Raw genomic sequence first — 21,239 nt, 5'->3', positions numbered from 1 at the left:
GTTTAACATCGCCTGGCTTTATCTCAAAAAAATAAGGCATATACCTCTTTCCTTAGCGCAGTTACAAGTGTCCCTGTTTACAGAACCCCCGCTCTCAGTGGTGGTCCCTCAGCATCACGCTCACCTGCTGTAGCTGGGAATGGTCCCCCTTTCCAGGTCCCTGTCCGTGAAAGGGTCGACTCTGGCACAGAGCCACTCGCACTTCCCCTGGTACATGGTGTCAAGAATATGGACGATCTCGTCACATTTCACTGAGAGGGTACAGCCGTCCAGCTGGCTGGAGATGTTCAGGTTAAAGCGGATATAAAACGAGTCCCCCGAGGTGATCAGCCCTTCTTCCAGTTCTGCCAGCAGCCTCCGGTAACCTGTGGCAGCCAAAGAAGGGGTGAAGCACCATCGCTGCTGGTCAGACCACAGGATTACTGCATCCCTGAGCATCCTCTGGGAGAAGCACACGGCACACGCTTCCGAGGCTCCTCCAAGAGAGGTTTTATACTTCTAGAGTGCTACTCACCAGTTACAACACTGTTATGGGCCTGAACCTTAATGACAGTAATGGGGCACTGATTCAGAAACAGCTCATGACTCTGGTATCTGTGAGAATACTCTCATTATGATGGTACTTTTAGGTAACTCCACACATGACCCGTGAAAAGGAGAACTTCTCAGGAAAGATGCAGACACAGCTATAGCTCTGTCCTGTAAGTACAGCTTGAGTTCTGCCACCAATTCTAATGGCAAGCCATTCCCTTTATTATTAGCTCTAATTGGCACTCCCACAATCTATAACATGCTTTACCTGCAGTTAAGTGGTGCTCAAAAAAATTGCAATAGTCTTTCCTACCTTTGAAAACATCAAAGAAAATCAAAGACATCACTTCCTGTGATCTATGCAGCTGAAATTCTATAACCAGCATTAAAGAAAAAAAAAGAAAAAGCCTGAAAATTTATATACACCAGTAAAAAATGGATTTTGAAGTGTAATTTTTGATCCATAACCTGAAATTATCATTTCAGGCCATGAACACTAAAATCAAATTCTGTTCACCACACATGAACTCCAGCTGTTAAAGATAAGATAAAGCCACAAAGGTAATAAACAGGGCAACTCCATCAGGTAAATGCTAAATCGACTTCAGCTGGATAAAGATGATTCAAGCTCACCACATTGTATTACAGAAAACTGTACATAAAAATAAGCTCAAAGTGCTTTGTGAGTCATGTTGTTATTGGCCCACCACGTAAATTCTTCAGAGTCCTGTAGCGACGAGCATATGGGCTTTTTTTTGTTCTCAGTCACAAAGGGAAAAGCTGGAGCAGTGGCACAGAGCACCCATAATTAGCAGCAGTGGACACGCTTCAGATGGACACCGATACAAAGAATATTCTGATTCTGTCATTCTCATCCACACTAGTCAGTGTAATAGACCCGGGACTATGGGAGATTAGAAATACTTTTGCTCTTACCTTCGTGATTTGATTTATACTGGAGTGTTACTGGACCACTGCACCTCTGAATTGTCCAGTGAACTTCTTCCTTTGTGCAAGTATCCAAGGGAACACTCTGATTTTCCTCTTTGATGCAGGCCTCCAACTAGATATGAAAGAAATATTACTCTCCAGTGCAGGCTCAATCTCTGAGTCAATTATATCATTTTTTTTTAGTGGCATAATCTTTTTCTGATTAAACAAGGCAGATACTTTGCTACCAGGATGCAGATTATGTTCTAATTATTTAATTTATTTTCTCTCAAATTAGGAATGCTGCAGAACTGCAGCTCTTTGACAATCCCAGGCTTCCCAATAATAGATGGTGCAGAAATATCAGTTGTGGTTGTGGGTTTCTTTCCCCTTGGAGGTATTTTAATAGGAAAAAGGCTTCCCAATAATAGATGGTGCAGAAATATGAGTTGTGTCTTTCCCCTTGGAGATATTTTAATAGGAAAATGGTTTGGGAACATCGGCAATGGAGGGAAAACTAAGCAAAGAGCAGTTTAGCAGAAGCGCTGTTAAACTCCTGCCTCTGTGATGCTGGGGACAGCTATGCAGGTGTGAGGCTGAAAATGGTTTGGGAACATCGGCAATGGAGGGAAAACTAAGCAAAGAGCAGTTTAGCAGAAGCGCTGTTAAACTCCTGCCTCTGTGATGCTGGGGACAGTGTGAGGCCTTTCTTCCCATTTGTTTTGCAGCTGTAGCTGTTTCTGTTTGTAACACGCCTGGTCCCAGGATGGGCCACTCTAAGGAACACTTCAGGAGTCATCGTGCTAAGCTAAGGAGCATGAGCATCCATCCTTGCAGGCAGGGGAGTACTTAGAACTGAGAGCAAATCCCATTTGAGTCCATTCAACGGGGCTGTAACATACCATACAGCATTAAAGAAAGCCTCAGTAGCTCTAATCTCTTCCTTCCAGAGCTACTATAAAGGGCAAAAGAGTTTGTGTGTGTGTTGGGTGACTGTAAACACGATTTGAATAGTCAATAGCAGATTTTCTCCTGCACGAGTTGTGTGCTTTTGTCATTAATACAAATTGAAAGAAGAAACAAAGGGAAGGAGCGTGCACACATGTAGGTGGACAGACATCCAATACTGGTCACTATTTTATGCTCACCATCAGGACTTGGTGTCCCTCCCGAAGGCCAGCTTTCTCTGCCAGTGATCCTGCCTTCACAGAGCTAATAAAGCTGCCTTTATCGTTACCCCCAACCAGAGTGATTTCTGACTTGAGGCTCTCTCCGTTCAGCATCACGCGCTGGATTGCGTGGCAGGAGTTTCTAACGCGATCCACGGACGTGACAGAGGGACGAAAAGGTCTGTGTTCATGAAAGGAAGTCACAGTTAGGCAGTTATCTCAGCTTTTAACTATCACTCCAGAGCTAAATGATAAGAGAAACACATAAACAAACTTTGAGCAGTATCAAGCACTAGGATCTAAGGACTCAAAAAGAAATCCTTCTCATCACTCCCTAAGGTTTGGAGAAGAGCATCTGGATAGCCCCAAGTGCTCTGGCGTGACTGAGTAACTCAGATGTATAATAGCACCTCCCCTGGCAACCTCTGCAGCAAGATAACAAGATCACAAGGATAAATTTAAGCCTCTAGAACGTTTTGTCTACCTGGAAGTTTTTGAAATTTTAGGATGACCTTTATTGGTTTGGTGGATATGAAAGGGCTCCAAAACAACAAGTTACACTGCTGCCAACGTACAGAATTAAAGACTTAGCATGTGAGATATTTGTGTCAAATAACAGCTTGTGACACCATATTCCTGCCATTTTCAGCAATTAATAGATAAATGGAGGATCTCTACTAGAGCAGCCTTTCCCCTCAGTCTCTAAGGCAGGTAAACTGGCATTGCAAATACCTTTCCAGAGAGAACTTTCTAAATATAGAGCTGACATGCTCGAGCTCGTAGGGATCCAGGCCTTCCGACTGATGAGAAGAGGAGGAAGAGTGCACCGAAGGAGCTCCATGCGATTGCCTGTCATGACTGTCATCTGAAAGGAGTAACAAGAGTGAAAATGAATCCTAGACAAAGCGACAAAGAGGGAAAAGAGGAAAATGGATGTTTGTCGCTTACCATCGAGCTCCAAAGCATCATATACAAAGCTGTCATTGTCCTCTTCAACCAGGCTGGAATTAAAAACAAAGCATGAGATAATGGAAGAGGAAAAAAAAAGCAAGACAGCTGTTCACTTTCCAGCTTTCAGCAGATTTCAAACTTCACCAGACTTCATTAAGTTCTGGAGGAACTTTTTCTGTGAAAAAGAAAGCTGTTGGAGGCGTTGCATCAGGCGGTGGTACAGCTGCAAAAAAACCAAGCAAGTATCATACCTGTGGGCCAAGGGAAGATGTAGGAAGATGGCAGGAAGACAGTATGTGTCAGCCAACGTGGGAAGCAGGTGAAGCAGCAAGAAGATTCAGAAGGAAGAATTGCTAACAGCAGTGAGGGGAACGAAGATTTGCTGAAGACAAAGGGAAGCCACTGACTGATGATCTCATACGTGTGACACACCACACCTGCTTCTGCAGGTGACAAATGGTTGCATATATTATATAGGGTATATATAACCCTGTATATAGGGTTTTTTCCACAATAAATCAAAAATGTCAGCAGCTCACTGATGGACAGAGTGAAGGCAAAGGAAGTGACTGAGGTGCAGCAGTAAAGGAGTAATTTACCTGCTTGATTTAAAGTACTTGAAGCATTTAATAACAGCTTAATGGTACCTTGCATGGTTGCTCAGATACCTACAGTAACAGAATGGAAGGTGCACCATGCTTTTGCCACAGCTCTGGTCCCAGTCACCTTGCATGGTTGCTCAGATACCTACAGTACCAGAATGGGAAGGTGTACCATGCTTTTGCCAGAGCTCTGGTCCCACTTCAGCTCCCACTGACACAACCCTTCCTGTTAAGGGTGATTACATGATTGGCCTTAAAAACAAACAGTTAAAATTCACTAAAATTTTGCTTTTAAAGGGACATTGGGGATGTCCGGCCAAGCGAGTGATCTGTCTGCTTCACTAGAAGGACTTCATTAAAGTGTGTCCTTTGGTTGCAAAGCTGTTGAAAGAACAGCTTGTTGTTTTCCCCATTCAGGATGATTTGTAGGTCTCCTGTGGAGCTGATATGCCTCCTATTTGACTTCAGGTGAAGGGTGAATTTTTACAGCCAGTCTGGAGAGAATCAGCTATTTTTACACCATCCACAAGCAGGGAAATAATACACCTTTTTTTACATATTCAATTATGATCTCACTTTTTTTCCACACAAATCAAGATCAGATGAACTGTGAAACCTGCAACTTGGCATGCAAATAGCAATTATTTTGGATTATGTTCACAAACAAGTTAAAAAACCTTTGCAGGCTAATTATAAAGTTATACACTACAGTGAACTTTTGGGCATGCTCTTGAGATACTTGACTTCAGTGATTATTAGCTCAATAAAGCAAGGCCACATTCAGACCTTGCTCCAGGGTAACTTTTCCTTCCACATGCCAGTGGGAAGGAGCATCTAATATGAGGAAAAATTTCAGATTTCAATACAGCTCAGTCTTCCAATGCCTTAACATATGGAACAGGATACAGTCAGAGCTGCGGTGAAATAAGCCCACAAGATGAATAATATCCATGTAATCTTTCCTGCATTCTGTAATATACTGCAAACATTTCAAAGTCCAGGTATGCCAAAGGCTTCTCAAGTTAAGCACCTGAAACATGAAGCATTCAAATCATTAACAAAACAACCCTTTTTCTCCATCTTGAATTAAAACAACACATTTTAAAAAGGGGCTTGGAGGACAATATAGAAGAACCTAAGGGAGACTAGAATATACTCTGCCTAAATCCTTAGCAGCCTCGAAAATTGTGTGGGAGAACTAGCTGAGGATGCCCTCAGTGGAAAGCTGTTTTGCAAAGCTTTACACAGAGAGAGAGAGAGGCAAAAGCAGGAGTCTGCCAAAGAGGAGTGTGTTTTGAAAAGCATTGCAAATCTAAATGAAATTCTAATAAAGATTAGATCTAAAAAATAGGTCTAATAAAGATCTAAATCTTCCACATGTATTGCTTGCTTCTAGATGGATTTGCCTGGGCTTTGTTCTTTTCTCCTGCTTGGGACCTTTAGGGCGTGTATTTGTATCAGCTGAACTATCAGAGACTCCTGAGTGTTTTGGACAAAATTATGGATGAAGGTCTGCAGCCCTGAGAAGTGCAGAAAGTCATTACTGCTGCCTAATCGCAGCTCTCCAAGCAGAGACACACACAAGGACATGTCTCCTCTGGAGACATTCAAACCCCATCTGGATACGTTCCTGTGCAACCTGCTCTGGGTGGACCTGCTTTGGCAGGGGGGTTGAACTTATCTCCAGAGGTCCCTTCCATATCCGTATCCAACCCCATATCATTCAGTGGCCCTGTTTGCCACCTCCTTGTGACTACAGGTCCCGGGTGTATTTCACCAGCGTGGCCGGTGAGGTCCTACCTGCAGTGAGGGGCATCCTCTTTGCAACGTCGGACGATGGAATCATTTCCTGGGGGCTCAGGAGTGGTAGACATGATACTGTCGTTGCGACTTCTCAGGGTTTGCTTTTGAAAAAATAAAGTGACAGAAAGGTTATCTGTCTTAAACGGGCTATCACCTCTAACTTACAGAAGCATTAGCCTGCTAGCGTGCCAGTGGTGCTCTGCGCCGGGAAGCACACACAACAGTAAGAAAAATTGCTCCTAGACAGGCAGGATGCTACCTACGAGAGCATTCATATTCATATATTCCAGAACTTTAGCAATACGCACAGCTTGTGTGCTGGCACAGTACCTTCTTCTGTGACCACACGACTGGCTGATTTACCAAAGAATTTTAGCTTTCCCCTTGACGTGTGGGTTATGCATTGCACAGCTGACATATAGGAAGATGAAAAGAAGAATGGATGTATGCTTATATATGTACATAGATATATAAAAATAGTAGGAATGAGGAAGAAAAATACAGACTGAAAAGAAGAATGGATGTATGCTTATATATATATACATATATATATAAAAGCAGTAGGAATGAGGAAGAAAAATACAGATCTCTATACATTCAATTATTAATTTAGTATATTAGAAACTGAATTCTAGATTGTACTACAGGGAAGACAGCATAAGTCATCTAAATATCCAACAGATATTCCAAAGAATATTCCTAACCCAGCTAAGCGTATTATGAGTGGCAGGGAGTTCTTTCCTGGCTATTCTTGGATATAATTTTAATTTCCTGGGGGCAGCATTTTTCACGGTGTTCTAGAAAGATGTTTTGTTCTTTGTTATTAACACTCTGCAAGAGCACTCTCTCTGTCTGCTTGTCCTGCTGTGTCAGTGCTCACGTACGTATAATGGAATATCTACCTTGGGAGATTATGGGGATACAGCAAGCAGGGAGGAAATGGTTTGCCTATGGTATGCACAAATTTCCAGCTGTGATCTGCACCCCTCTTCTCATTCACTGTTACTTACAGACAGGAAAAGCTTTAAAGAACTCAAAACCAACCTGAAGTTTTTCTTAAATATATCACAAATCAGCTTTTAAAGAAAATCACTTCCTTCTAACATTAAAAGCAAAATGGCATAAGGAAACAGCAAGAGGTCATAAGTACCTGTGAAATAACTTTAAATAAACATAAACCCATTCTGTGATTTTGGAAGAGGCTAATAAGATGGTTCTATCAAAAGGATTAAGGGAGCCTTTGACAGGGGCCTTGAATGCGATCACAGCTGGGATGCTGGTGAAGGGCTAATACTGGGTTGTGAGAGCTCTGAACGGTCAGACAGGCAAGCAGCACCTGAAGTGTTCTTACAATTTTGCTGACTTCGCAGCTGCTGATGGAGTTACTGATGGAAACGGAATTAGAGGAACTCGTGTCCGTGCGGCCGTTGCTGGCGTCCGCCCCCTCTTCGTCCTGCGCTCTGACTGCTGCGCGCACGGATGGCACAGAGAAATGCAGACACCGGGGAAAATTACATCAGAGACATCTCAATACAGAGCTTTTCACAGATTTGCAACAACCCTTAGGGTTATCTTTCCGTGTCAGGTTGGCTGTTTCCCCCTGTGCCCAGCAGCCCCAGATCCTTTTCCTTCCCCGTCCACTCCCCAGCAAAGCACTGAATTCACACCCCTCTGCACAGCCTCTTGCCAGCTTTTTCTTTCAGTTCTGTCCTGTATGTTTTTATTAGATCTGTGAATACTATTTGACAAATTAAAGAAGGGCTGTTTTATTAATTTATATTTTAACTTCATCACCTGGGTCTGGTAGCCTGCAATAAGGTTGGCTCGCTGAATTTCACTCTTTTTACAAGAAAAAAATAATTACAATGGGGACCAAGAAGATTCGGATCCCTCAGCAGCCCCAGATAGAACAGTGTCAATGTCTCTGTGGGCTCCTTCCCTTCTCCAGCACCTCAAACTGGTACCAGTATCACACATTACCCGATACCAAACATACTGTGTAACATTTTGGGGCAGGAACCCTGTTTCCCACCGTATTTTGTACAAGAGTGAGCGTTGCTGCCCCACATGACAAAAAAAGGGAAGTGCTGTGTAAGATGGTGTTTGGTTCAAGAACAGTGTTACATAAATAAAGAGGAATTAGGAGCAGCTTGAACATGAGTATACAGCAACTAATTGGGTAACTTGGCAGCTGGCTGATGGGTGGGTCAGCCCCCCTCTCCCCAACCTTTGCAGTGCTTTAAATTTAAAATTAATTCCTTTTTGCTGAAGGACAAAGGAACTCATTAGATGATCACTAGATTAGGGTCCTTTCAGCCTTTTTCCAACAGCAAAAAGGGAATAGTATAATGACTTTTAGTACAGGTATTACACTGTTGACTTCAAAAAATTTTTAAACTAAAAGGAAAATGGAGTAAACAGAAAATTCAGGTAAGCTCTGGGGTGAAACACTGTGTGTCTGTGGAGGTATCTTTGGATGGAGAGGACATTCAGGTAGAACACTTGGCTACTTTAAAATTATGACATCATTCACTGTGAGAGAAACTGTCTATTTTACTGACTTGGACTTAGTTAAAAATTTCCCCAGTTGGCATATTCGTTAAAATAACTTCAAGAGATTAAGTGAATGAGACAAAGCAACAGAAAAAGAATAAGGACATGGGTGCTCTTTCTGACCTTGAAACTCTGATGTTTTGCTCATGCTGACAGGGGATTTAGCTCTTGTATTTATCTAAAAGAAAGAGGACAAAAATCAACACAAATGCAGAATGTTTGCCACACACTGTAAACCAGATAGTTTCACCCCCTTTTTCACTGTCATGCTGCAATATATTTGCCCTCCTTCGAACAACAGGACCCACAATTTAGAAGATATTTAGGTATCTAAATGCCACTGCAGTGAACGAGAAATAGCTGCCTAACTACTTTTAGAAGTCTGGCCCAGATGCATTGCAATTTCCAGATTCTGCTGAGGGAACAAAGAGACAAAAGGTGAAGTGGGTGCCTTGGGACTGGTTTCAGGCAGCTGTTAATACAACAGGCATCCTTTTGGAGCGTGCAATGTGAAAAATGCAGCTCTAGTGCCATAAGTAATAATGCCAGTCAGAGCTCAGAAAGGTTATGAAGGGCAGGGAGAATTCAAATGCAGATGAAAGGGAAAAGAAGCTCAAACCCCCAAATGTTAGATTGTATTTTTTTTTTACAATTCATGAATATAGCATCAGATAATACCTGTATGAATGCAGCTAGTTGGGGAAATCATGGACCTAACTCATGCTACCCCTTACTTTTAACTGAAAAGAAATTGCTATAATTTAATTCTAAATTAGGCAGTTAATTTTGCTCTAGATTGTGTCCATTTCTTTCTATTATTCCTTCCAGCTGATGTGAGCTTTTCCACCAGTCCCTTGCTTTCCACCTTCAGTTACTCGTGTGCTGGGCTTTGGGCATTATGTCATTTTTTTTTCCACTACTGTTAAGGAGGCAAAGAATCAATTTATTGACAACGCTCCAAGAATGTGAATGAACAGCAGAAGCAAGGAGAATACACAAAATGGGAAGAAGGGGCAGAAAATGGTCTATGAAGCCTGATTATATCTGCTCCTCAAGATGCAAATCACTGCAGGGCAAAACCTGATGGCTCACTATCAGACACAAATCTGTTCTTATCTTTACACCTCAGCTCTTTTGGAGGCATGACCGCAACACGGATTATGTCTCTTAGTTCTAACAGTCCCCGCACTATATCATTCCAGCCTCATATTAAGACACACCTGGATTCCCTTTAGATTCACTCTTCTCTTGAGTCGAGCTTGATCAGGCAAGAAGAATTTGTTATCTTCTGGAGACTCTTCAGAAGTGGAGGAGTCATCTGCTTCCTGACCGTTGGCTTTTGGGCTAGAAGTCCCAAAGGTCTGGGAGATAACGGTAATGGGTAGATTCCGTGGCAAACTCTAAAGATCAGAAGGAAACACTTTGCTGCTGAGACCAGTTTGGTACAACTCCTTGTGACCTCCCTTTAGAGTAATCTGATTGAACTTTCTGTGACTGCAGTGAGTCAGAATTCTGCTCACACAGAATGTGGCTCCAGAGCTAAATCAGTAACTTAGAGTGACATTTGTGGGGATTTCTGTTCACTGGGGCACATTCCTCAAAAGAATTATTTGTGGTTTCTACCCCAGTGTAGAAATTCATTGTCTTTCTTCACTTCCTTCCCTTTACATTTAAAATCAAGCTGTGGAGTGCCAGCCTTTGAGAAGCCACATGCATGAGATGGACAACCTGAACCCCTGTACTGAACAACTCACAATTCTCACTCAAGAACTCACTAAATGGACATTTAGTAGAAAGAGATTATTTTTTTTCAGTCAATTTGCAGAGGGAATTAGATGAGTACCCCCTTAAATGGTTTTAAGGTCAAGTCTGTCGTCCTTATCCCTACCTGGTCGTGGAAGTTATTGTCCTTCGAGAGCCGTCGGAGTTTACACTCCAGGTTAACGATGCAAGCTTCTTTCCGAACCACCTCGATTCGGAGTTCATCATTTCTCTCCTCCAGCTCTCGAATCTGCTTCCTGTATTTATCTTTTTCAATCAGACAATGTGAATACTGTGTCTGAGCCTCATCGCGCGAGCGGAACGCCTGCAGTGGAGAGAAGAAACCCGTTTTGCACCTGGGCACCAAACACTTTCTCCTGCCGGTTTTGTTTGTAAGGTGGTTGGAACGGGGACTCTAGAACCGGTAACCATTCACCAATTAACACAGCAATTAGGACTAGGATGTGCCACAGTAGTACCATTAAAAATTATGATGATGAGGGTGGTTCATTTCCAGCTCCCTCTGGGTTGGTGGCAAAATGCTCCAGAGTGCAAACGGGATGACTTGACACTAATATAGAGCCCGCAGTAGCTGTCGTTAAGATCTTGGCACTGCCTGCCAGATGCTACGCTGAGGAAACAACCCAATATTATCCTATGTTTAATTACTGTAATGCAAATTCCAACAAGTAGCAATTTCCTGTAACTGTTTATTTTTTAATGGTATTGTGGGTCCAATTACCCACAATTCCCCGAAGTGACACACATGAGATACAGGCTTTTGCTACTAATTTTCCCCACTTTAACAGTTAGGTACCTGGTCTCGCTCCTTTTCCACCTCTTCTAGCTGTATCATCACAGTGTTCATGCGGTGCTTGTACATCTCGCAGTCTTTTCCTAGCGTTGAGCACTTTAACTCCAAATCTTCTTTCTCCTCAAGATACTGGAAATGACACACCGTTAAACCACCACTGCTCTCACAAGTCTTTTGGACACTATCCTGAGATATTCCACCTTTCCATCCTTCCATTTCTTACCTTGTCTCTCAAGTCCTCCACATGACGAATCTCTTCTTGGAGATTAAAGATCTTATTGACCAACTCATGACGATCTTCTAGTGCCTCCTTACGGTCATGCTCCAGAATATCCAAAATGGCTTTGTCCGAATCTGGCAAACTCCGCTTGTCAGCCTGAGGAGAGACATTTTTGAGGGACAGACCAGGGAGAGAGAAAATAGTATTGCAGGGAGAAAAGTAGCAAACGCAGTAACAAACAAGAGGAATAGAAAATGAACATGGTATTGCAGTGGGAAAGCAGGAGAAGAAGAGATGGACATTTGTTCATATTTTAAAATAGTGTCAGAAAAGATGAATAAAGGCTGTCTTGCTGTCAGAATAGTCTGATGAAAGAATTGTTTTACTGTTTTATTGTACTGGCTATAATTCGATCCATTTTGGATGCAGTGACAATTCTTCACTCCAAGCCCTGCATTCAAAACCCCTCTCTATTAATCAGCTCTCACTGAGCACAAAAAATCACCCTTTGCCAAAGAGCAGGGCCTAAGAAAACATTCAGGGGAATTTTTAAAGCATGCATAGGCTTTGCAGGGCTGTGCTCAGAGAATATTAAACGTGCCTGGAGTAGCTTGTACCACTGCTTCATTTTCTATAGTGTCCAGCAATGTTTTTTCTTTCAGATTTAAAATTAACAAGATTACCAGAGCAGGTTCCAACAAGTAAATTGCCATCCAAAATTGACCATAAATGGAAAATGAAAAGGGATAAAATGCAAGCAAGTAATATGCCTATTTATTTTTTAAATGCCGAGACTAAGTTGGAGATTTCAGTGACATTTTGGTTACCTAATATTTCTAATTATACCTAAGTATTTCTAAAACAAACTGCCTTCTGTTTATTTATACTTTCAGTTAAGAAAATTTCAATCCTCTTTTTAGCTATTTCCTGCTTATTTCTCTGTTTCTTTAGGTGCTATAAGACCATTTCAATTAACAGAAGAGATTCCACATGGACCAGAACTCCCAGAACCTTCCATACTACACCCTTTCCCAACCTTTGAGTTGGATTTGTATTAGAACTAAGAGTCGTTAGGCACTGCTAGAGGCAGTTATTCTATTGATAACTTTTTAAGTGTCATTTTGAAATGCCACAAGCCTTTTCCAGCACTCTCACATATATCCTAATATTTGGCTAAACTCTTCCCAGAGCAACACAGTGCTAAATTTGCTGGATATCATCCTTTCTCCCTGTCTGTCCAAACAAAGGTGAGTTGAGATCCCTGGGGAAGTTGCAGCAGCATTCTATAGGGCATTCTGGTCACTAGTGACCACCCAAGTACAGAAACCTTTATTACCTGCTGCTTCATTGAGACTTTTTGGCACAGATATGACAATAGGCTCAAACAGGGTACGCAGAATCCCGGGCAGAGATTTCTGGGCTGGCTGTTTAACACAGCTTTGTAGTGACAGACTGGTACAAAGAACCACAGCGGGGCTAAAACAGGGAGCTGAATGCTCAGCAATGAAACAGCTGCACTCTGCACCTTGAAGGAGCCAATCTCTCATGTACAGCTTGATTTATTAGATGACTTTTTTTTGTTTGTGTGTAGAACTCCTCCTCACGCGTGCATTTGTACAAGGAGTACTACAGACAGCTGGGAGCTATATAACCAGCCTTCTGTTTTCCAAATTTTGTGCTTATCCTTATTGTAGCTTTTCAGATAGAGGTTTCACCCAACACTTCCTGGTGTTATAACAGGAGTATGAGTTGAGTTTGAGGTGAGGAGCGGTAGCAAAGACCATGCCACCTCCTCTTGCCCATCATTACCAGTTTCCCCATTATATACTCAACTCCCCGTCCCTTACTGGAAACACATGGGAGCTGTCACTGCTTCTCTGTCCCATTCTCCCAGCCTCCTCCAGACACTTAGATCCTGAAGGGAAGCTGTGAGGAGATGTGGGCTACATGAGACAGTCTGGGAGGAGAGTGGGTGCTTTCATGGATGCCTGAAGGCAAGGAGTAGTCAAAGCCTGCTGAATCCATCATCTGGGCAAGCTGGAGGGGTTAGCTGCAGTGGCTGGAATTTAAAATATTGCAATCTGCTTTTATACCTGAATGATGGACTGCAACTCCTGGATTTTAGTCTTCATCATCTCATTTTCCCGCTCCAGCTCCAGAACCTGTTCCTTTTTGGGTCGGTTTTCGATATCATTTTTCAGCTTCAAAGACTGGTTCCTCTCCAGCTTGCACTCCTCTTCCACCTTGTTCAAGCGATGCTTCAGCTGGTCAATCTACAGCAGCCAGGGAGCAGTGAAAAGGAGAAAGAAGGAAGGAAATAAATCATCCCTAGCTCTGATATTTACTGCTCTGAAAACACTCTCACTGCCAGGTGAAAACATACTGTCATAGGTGGAAAAAATAGCTTCAACAGTGAATGCTAATACGCAGCAGATAATTGGGTGTACGTGTGTGTGTGTGTTGAATGCCCACAATTGAAGTGTTGAAGTCTCAGGCAGAAGCCTGCTATTTGTTACCTACAACTGCTATGGGCTGGTTGTGAATTTTTATAACATCTGGACTGAAAATACAATGGCACATCCTCCAATAAACAGACAGACACGAGCAGAACTAACACTTCGGAGGCTGACCACGCACTGTGTTTTTGCACATAGACTCCTTGGATTGGGAAAAACAGGGGCTTTGAGTTCTGGATAGAAAAGAGGGGTTTCCCAAAGAAAAAGTCGTATCAGGCAGAAGGGGGCCTGGGAAGAAGGAGGTGATGATTATGGCTGGAGGAAAGATTTAGAAGTGGAGAAATATCCCAGAGATGAGAGGGACGCACAGGGATAAGTGCCAGGGGATGCCCAAGGACCTCACTGTCCAGATCCACTACGGGTAGTTGTTTACTCCATCTCATCTGCGACGCACACACAAGCGTGAATTTTATGGCACTTGAAGCATTTCTATGTATTTCCTAAATGGCCTCAAGCTGTTCCAATGCTCTATGTGAGACTTTCTGAATAAATCACCAGCAGCTGTACTGCAAACCCGGATAATTGCCCCAAGATATTATTGAGTCTGAAAAGCTAAAATTATGTTTTTAGCAAAGAATTATGGTTTTAAAAATTTGTTTAAGTATGCTATGTTCTGTTAATCCATTACAAGTATGTAAATTATCTGCCACTAACAACACCACTGCAGTTGGCGTTTCTGTACAGTGATGCCTCTAATAAGCAAAGCAAATGAGAGCTCTCCACCTTCCTAGTGTCAGAGAAGGTCTCATTTTGCCAAATGCCACTGGCATCTTCCAGTGCTGCTCCTGATTAAAGCAGCCCAGAGCATTTATCTCACCTCTAACTGGAGGTCTCGGCTCCTTATCACAGCCATGCTCTTCTCGTCACTCAGCTGGGCATATCTCATGGCCAGATTGTAGTTCTCATCCTTCACCTTGACCAGCTCATCATTGTAGTTGTTCCTCTCCTCCTTCATCTTGTTGTATCTCTCCTGGAAGGTCAGCAGCTCTATCTTGTTCAGTTTTAGCTGCTTTCGCTCATCCTCCAATTGTCGAGACTTCGCCAAGAGCTCACAGCGCTGCACATCTTTTGTCTTTACTTGCTGCTGAAGCTTAATGATCTCGTTCATTAGGAAATGAGTAAGGCCTTCGTGTCCCTCCTCCACTGAAAAAATGTTTGAACAGCTTATCAACATCTAGTAAAGTAACTTTATACTAAGTAGGATCAGCAGAACTAAGAAACAAATGTCTCAGAATACATACAGAGCTGCAGAGTATGCAAATATACAACATGTATACACATGTGTACATCTAACTGGCAACAGCACAAATCTTACACAGCACACTATCACCAGAATCACAATATACGTGCATACAGCTTGTGTGGATGGAATATGAAGCCTTTGCATTCGTCTTGTTTCAGCTGAGCTGACAGGTCTGCCGAAATAGCACAAACTTTATAAAATGAATCTGTACAATTAATCTGAATGCTTCAAATTTTCATGCTCATGTGTAGGTCATTGGTGTGATTTAGTCCACTGTTCCAACATTTCTTCTCTTGAGATTTCTTGTAATTCAATTTGAAGCTCTTCAGCTTCATTCAGATAACTGAGATGTTCCTTTGCTTTATACATTACCTGTTGCTGGCACATTTTGCACTGAAGGGGACTGAAGAACTGCAGGATGCCAAGACAAGATTAGCTTTTATTTCCATTTCTTGCCTGAAAAAAGTCAAACCCAGTCTTCAAGATAGTCCTTGTTCCTGTGGGATTGATTCTACTCACCAACAATAGTGGAAAATCTCCGCGTAGGCTCTTTCCCTGTCACCAGTTTGTAGAGTTCAGGGTAGTAAAACTCTAGGCTCTCTAAGAAAACAACGTAGCCCCTTTGGCCCTTGGTGTGGAGAATGTCCAGCAGTCGCCCTAAAAACAGAGAGAGGTGACAGGTCAGCAAGTACAGTATCCCTGAAGTCCATGGAGTTGTCTGGGTTGGGAGGGACCTTTCAGATCATTAAGTCCAACCATCAACCCAACACTGCCCAAACCACCACTGACCCATGTCCCTCAGCACCACATCTGCCTGGCTTTTAAATACCTCCAGGGATGGGGACTCCAAGCTTCACTACGTTCTTGTCTCTCCCCTCCTTACACCCCGTGGTTAAAAAGCTTACTTTGCACTACTTTTAGATTTTCTGCAAGTGGAATCTGCCAAATCAAATCGATATTTGGCTATTTCTCACCCTTTTTGGAGGTGAAAAACATACTCTAAGTCAGAGATATTTGGCTATTTCTCACCCTTTTTGGAGATAAAAAACATACTCTGAGTCAGATTTGCTTAAGTTTTGTCCCTACCACAGCGACATGCTGTGGGAAACCTGGCTGATGAACTGAGTTCAGCTCAACTCCTACAGTAACGCCACGTATTCTTTAAGTTTGCCCTGATTGTTATTCTGAAGGAGTGCGGGCAAATTGGTCTCTGGAACAGAAATTTCAAAAGACACATTATTCAGTGCAGCCCTTACGACGCAGTACTGAAACGTGAGGACGGCAGACCCTTCAGTGACAAACCATGAAGCACATCAAGACAGCTGAAACCTGCTCTTGGAAGGGCAGTGGCTGCTGCCTGTGCTAACTGAAATATTTACCAAGGCTTTGATGGGAATACGAACCCTATGAGCACCAACCTGCACAGCACTGTAAAGAATCATTGTTACCAAAATAGCAGCAGCAGAGTCCCCCCTTTACATTAATGAGACATAGGGTTTCCATTTGATAATCTGTGATTTAATAATCTGTAATTTGATGCAGGCTCCATCCGGACTTAGCAAAATAATGCCGTTGAGACAGGGACGCGGAGGTAGCCATTCACAAAATCATTACCTGCTCGGTTAATTTTGGAGGGCAGCATAAGTGAGTTAAGCACCTCATCCTCATCTTGCTCGTCGATGACTTTGCACTGCCGTAGGTAGGGGGTGAGTTTGGCCGGGTTGATGTACCGGCTCAGCATGTGCCGGTTGCACTCTACGTTCTCCCACAAAGCTTCCTCCTCATCTTTCAGCGTCTCCAGGCAGTCATCCATCTCTGGCTCTCCCCCTTAACAAGAGAAACAATTGGCAAATGAACATCAAACAGGAGGGTTTCTGTGCCGTTACTCTTGTGTGCTTCCATGTCACAGAGGATGAGCTTAGAGTCACTCCTGACGGATGCTGGATGTGCCCCGTGTTGAAACCGCCTGAACCGAAGTGCAGCCCGTCCACAGCTCATCCGCAAAGTGACAGTTCGGAGAAGTGCTATCTTGAGCCTATGAACTATTGCATATTGCTCTCTAGTGATGAATCTGCAGCTCAGCCAACTCCACGAAGGTCTCTACAAGTCAGAGAATCCCTCTTCGTATTAGAGGGAAGGGTAGAGGACACGGCGCAATGCAAGAAAGGCAATGAACGCGCCGAGCTCCGAGCAAAGACAAATCCCTGCTGCAGGCAGCTAAGGACTGAATTCCCACCTCCTTCCTTCCTCTCAGTTGCACCAATTTGAATCTGCATTTTCCCTTGCATACCTGTGACGAGCCAACACCTGTAAATGACCACACCACAAGAATAATTAACTCCTAAGGATTGACTGATCCGTGGGCATGAACACAAGTACTTCTGAGTTCAGACCTTGCCTTTCTCCACATGAGTGGATAAGTACGAGCGCGGTATCGCCCAAGCCTGAAAACGTTCTTGACTCATGCAAATGTTATCACATGGTTTCTGAGTGCTTGCTAAGCAGTTTCCTGCCAGCTCCTCATTTGTAACCAGCTCATTAGAGAAGGTTACAAGGCAGGCAACAAGGAGGTCAAAAAACTTGTACCGAACTTAAGAGTAAAGAAACTGTAAAAATCTTTCCTTCTTAATTGTGTAATAAAATAAACCCTTGAAACAAGTCTCATTTTTGCATTCTAGCTTTCTCAAGATCTTGTGATCATGGTGGCACAAGGAAGATAAGTTTCTATTTCCAGAGTTATTTTACCCCATCAGAGACCATGCTATAAGAAGATCGTGCAGTTGTTAGGTAGTATGAGATGACAGCTGTGCTTTATGAGGCTTTGCTGGTAATCAGTAACTAAAGAGCTCAAAAGCAACAGGTTGTTTTTCTTGAACCAGAAGAGTTCTCTCCATTGTTAGAATTTCCTCAGCTTCCAGCTTTAGGAACTGCAAAGCAGCCTGTGTTACACTGGGCAAAACCAGTTATTAATCTGGATAGCCAGGAGCGATTAACTCCTTATTTTGAAAGCTAAAACCAAAAGCACTGTTCTGCTAAATAATGCATTTGTCAATGTTCTAGCACAATGAAATACAGATTAGCCCTACAAAAATGTGTGTTCTATACTTGATGCTTTCACAGGCCTTCCCAAATTGTCCAAAATCCTACGCTAGGGTTTAATACCTCTACAAGAAAAATTTGGCTGGGTTCCTCATACTCTGGACAGTAAGGAGAGTAAGCCCAGGGCTTTTGTTCTCCTCCTCTAATCCAGTAACTCCCCAGAGTTCTTTTCTTTGTAGTTTCACATCTCAGGAACCGGTCATTTCACATTTTTTCTGCTGTTTGCATGTAGAATTCATTACTCCAGTGACTGCTATTAAATGGGCTGGGAGAGACAAGAGTCCTCAGAGGGCAAGGAAGACCAAGGTGTGCTCAACGGGATCCAGAATCACGGGGCCATGGCTGGAGATCTCTCTGGTGTTATGATCTCCTCACAAACTGGGTGAAATCCTTACTGAATGCCAGTATTTACGTGTGGACAAGATGACACTGCAGTAATGAACAGTATAAAGGTAAAATAATAGAAAAAGCTATATAAGGTAGGTAGCAGTGGGAGGAATGCTAAAGGTGAAATAGCTTCATCTGAAGTACACATACATTCCCATGAACCTTACTCTCCACCACTTATTCTGGAAATAACTGTATTTCACTTCAAAGGTGAACATAACAAACTACATAATTGGAGAAGCTTAACTTTTAGGAGCAGAAGGCAGTAAAGCAGAAGGTCACAAGTACCTGAGTCATCTTACAGCCACAGCTATTGATGGCATCTCAAAAAAAGGGTGTGTTGCAGGCCCTTTAATTTCGGGGAGAGTACCAGGAAACTCACAGATGAACCCCAGAGTGCAAAAGAAGCACTTGCCTGAATTTCATAAAACACAAGATATCTTGTAATCTGCTGCACTGAACCAGAAATTATTACACACTGTCAGCAGTTCCCTCAGGACATTAGTAAGGGATTTCTCCATTAAATGATTCAAAGAAGAGTTCACTCATCGTGTAATTCTCAACATGAATACATTTTTTCACCTGACATTAAAAATACCTTTATCAAATAGCCCCTCGTGTATGAGCATAATACGTCCATACTGTTATTTTGGGGACATAATGTTTAATGGGGAAGTAATAACTATATTGCATGAGTGGCTAAGAATTTTAAAAGGAGGTTTCTGGTAGCAAACTCCTGTTAAGCACGGTCTATTATCGGGGACAAGTCCATAGAAAGAACATTTAGTGGAGTGGTCCCTCACTGCCGTGTAGGAATTTCAGAATCTCCTTTCTTCTTTGGATTTCCACCTTGGAAATATCCCACAGGAAGCGTGGCCAAGCTTTCTCCTCACACAGAGTGCTGATGTCCCCTTTTGGGGACCAGGACTCCCCTCTTTCCTGCAGCTCAGGCTCCTGTGTCTCTGTGTTTCTGGGGCCAGACTGGTCTAAGGGTGTAACCCCCAGGCAGCTCCGCTCCCTTGTGGAGCTGCTCCAGGGAGAGCAGCAGTGGGCAGCAGGTCCCACAGGAAGCGTGGCCAAGCTTTCTCCTCACTCACAGAGTTGATGTCCCCTTTTGGGGACCAGGACTCCCCTCTTTCCTGCAGCTCAGGCTCCTGTGTCTCTGTGTTTCTGGGGCCAGACTGGTCTAAGGGTGTAACCCCCAGGCAGCTCCGCTCCCTTGTGGAGCTGCTCCAGGGACAGGAGTGATCAGCTGGGATTAGTGCAGTGCCCTTCCTTGTGAGCACACATTGCTTTCATTTAGTAATTAATATCATGTTGACTAGGTCATAAAGTGCTTGGGATTGGCTGAAATCAGAAAACAGATATGGCAACTGAAACTCAGTGGGAAACCAATACAGGGGTAGTATCAGTGGCTTTACTCTTAAAAGATTTTCATCAGCACATGTATTTTCTAAGTGTTTAACAGACCTTATTCCCTGTTTCTGTCTTTCCTTCCTGCGATGATAGCGCAGAAAAGTTGTTTCCAATTACAAAATTAAAAATGACAGGTTTAAAAAGTTTACAAATGTGCAATCACTTATTTCATCTGATTTTCCTTATTACCATTATCTAGTTTCTGATTCCAGCACCTCTCGAGTTGAAACCTAACACATTCCTAAGTTGTGATGTGTCATAGAAATACTATGGCATCCACTACAAATCACAGGTGTGAAGTCACACACTTGGACTCACTTCAACAGACGTTAACCAAAAAGAAGTAAGAATTGCCACTGCAGTTAAAAAATTGTTCTCCTGCTGCTCCTTCCAGTAGGTAGTACACAACATGGCTCTTAACTGCAGGAGTTCTTAATCCAGTAATAATCTCAGCCAGTCCCATCCATTTCAAAGGTCCCTGTAGATGCAGACAAATAAAAGAGAGAATGCCTTTTTACATTAAAAGAAACACTCCCCTCATCGCCTTTTCTCTCTCGGGGACTATCCTTCTCTTGGCTGCTACACACAAATGAATCTTTCTGTGTGTTGGCTATTTTTTTTGTTATATTTTTCAACCGAACAAATCACCTTGCAGTTAAAGCTGTTCTCTCTTCTCACTCCGACTCCACACTCTCATATGTTCGTGACACTCTCCACTGATCAAGGGAATAAAGCCTGCAGGCTTCAGAACCCGGGCTTCTACAAAGTGCTCATCACCAGGTCACATCTAAAGCTCCCTTTCTTGTGATTCGTTTAATGATGGTGCAGAAATTAACCCTTCAGCCATTTAATTACTGGCATCCCCTTGCTCTGAATTCTTGTCAGCCTGTCAATACTGAGAAATTGCCGTGTAGCAGACTGCAAATGCGGGCTTCAGCTACGTTTTCCAATTTCTTGATTTTCCGATTTCTTTGTGAAATGCGGAGGAAAAAAAAAAAAGGGTATTTTCCTCATACTGAAAAGCAGGAGGAAGTTCATTTTGGAAGAGGTCACCTATTTTAATGTTGTGGACTTCTGCATTTGTCGCAGATGTTGACAGACTGGCAGCATTTAAAAAGGAACCACAACACACAAATGTTTGTGCAAATTGTAAGTTAGTAAGAATAGAAGTTGATGTTAAATACTAAATATGCGTATACAAACTAGAAAAGCATTACTATAAATTTCACACTTTAAAGCAAAAA

The 21,239-nt window shown here is 42.8% G+C and overlaps 1 protein-coding gene across 4 annotated transcripts in view; it reads right to left on the bottom strand.

The window, feature by feature from the left end:
- CARD11 (caspase recruitment domain family member 11) overlaps positions 1-21,239 on the bottom strand; it is a 49,606-nt gene that overhangs the window by 7,945 nt on the left and 20,422 nt on the right. For 2 of the 4 annotated variants that reach the window (XM_014946175.1, XM_014946174.1), the window contains 16 exons: positions 16,708-16,920; positions 15,613-15,750; positions 14,668-14,993; positions 13,428-13,607; positions 11,338-11,490; positions 11,118-11,243; positions 10,428-10,625; positions 9,760-9,939; positions 8,663-8,717; positions 7,338-7,453; positions 5,984-6,087; positions 3,579-3,631; positions 3,363-3,495; positions 2,610-2,811; positions 1,468-1,594; positions 125-365 (listed from right to left, as the gene is read on the bottom strand). In XM_014946175.1, coding sequence (XP_014801661.1) covers positions 125-365; positions 1,468-1,594; positions 2,610-2,811; positions 3,363-3,495; positions 3,579-3,631; positions 5,984-6,087; positions 7,338-7,453; positions 8,663-8,717; positions 9,760-9,939; positions 10,428-10,625; positions 11,118-11,243; positions 11,338-11,490; positions 13,428-13,607; positions 14,668-14,993; positions 15,613-15,750; positions 16,708-16,920 — 2,545 coding nt within the window. Of the gene's footprint in view, positions 1-124; positions 366-1,467; positions 1,595-2,609; positions 2,812-3,362; positions 3,496-3,578; positions 3,632-5,983; positions 6,088-7,337; positions 7,454-8,662; positions 8,718-9,759; positions 9,940-10,427; positions 10,626-11,117; positions 11,244-11,337; positions 11,491-13,427; positions 13,608-14,667; positions 14,994-15,612; positions 15,751-16,707; positions 16,921-20,313; positions 20,451-21,239 lie in introns of those variants that run through there. The other 2 variants (XM_014946177.1, XM_014946176.1) reach the window with 2 other exon arrangements.

Source organism: Calidris pugnax, unplaced genomic scaffold (assembly GCF_001431845.1).
Source record: "Calidris pugnax isolate Ruff unplaced genomic scaffold, ASM143184v1 scaffold123, whole genome shotgun sequence".
Taxonomy (NCBI): domain Eukaryota; kingdom Metazoa; phylum Chordata; class Aves; order Charadriiformes; family Scolopacidae; genus Calidris; species Calidris pugnax.
Note: the sequence above shows the minus strand (reverse complement) of the source record. Positions and strands in the feature narration are given on the sequence as shown.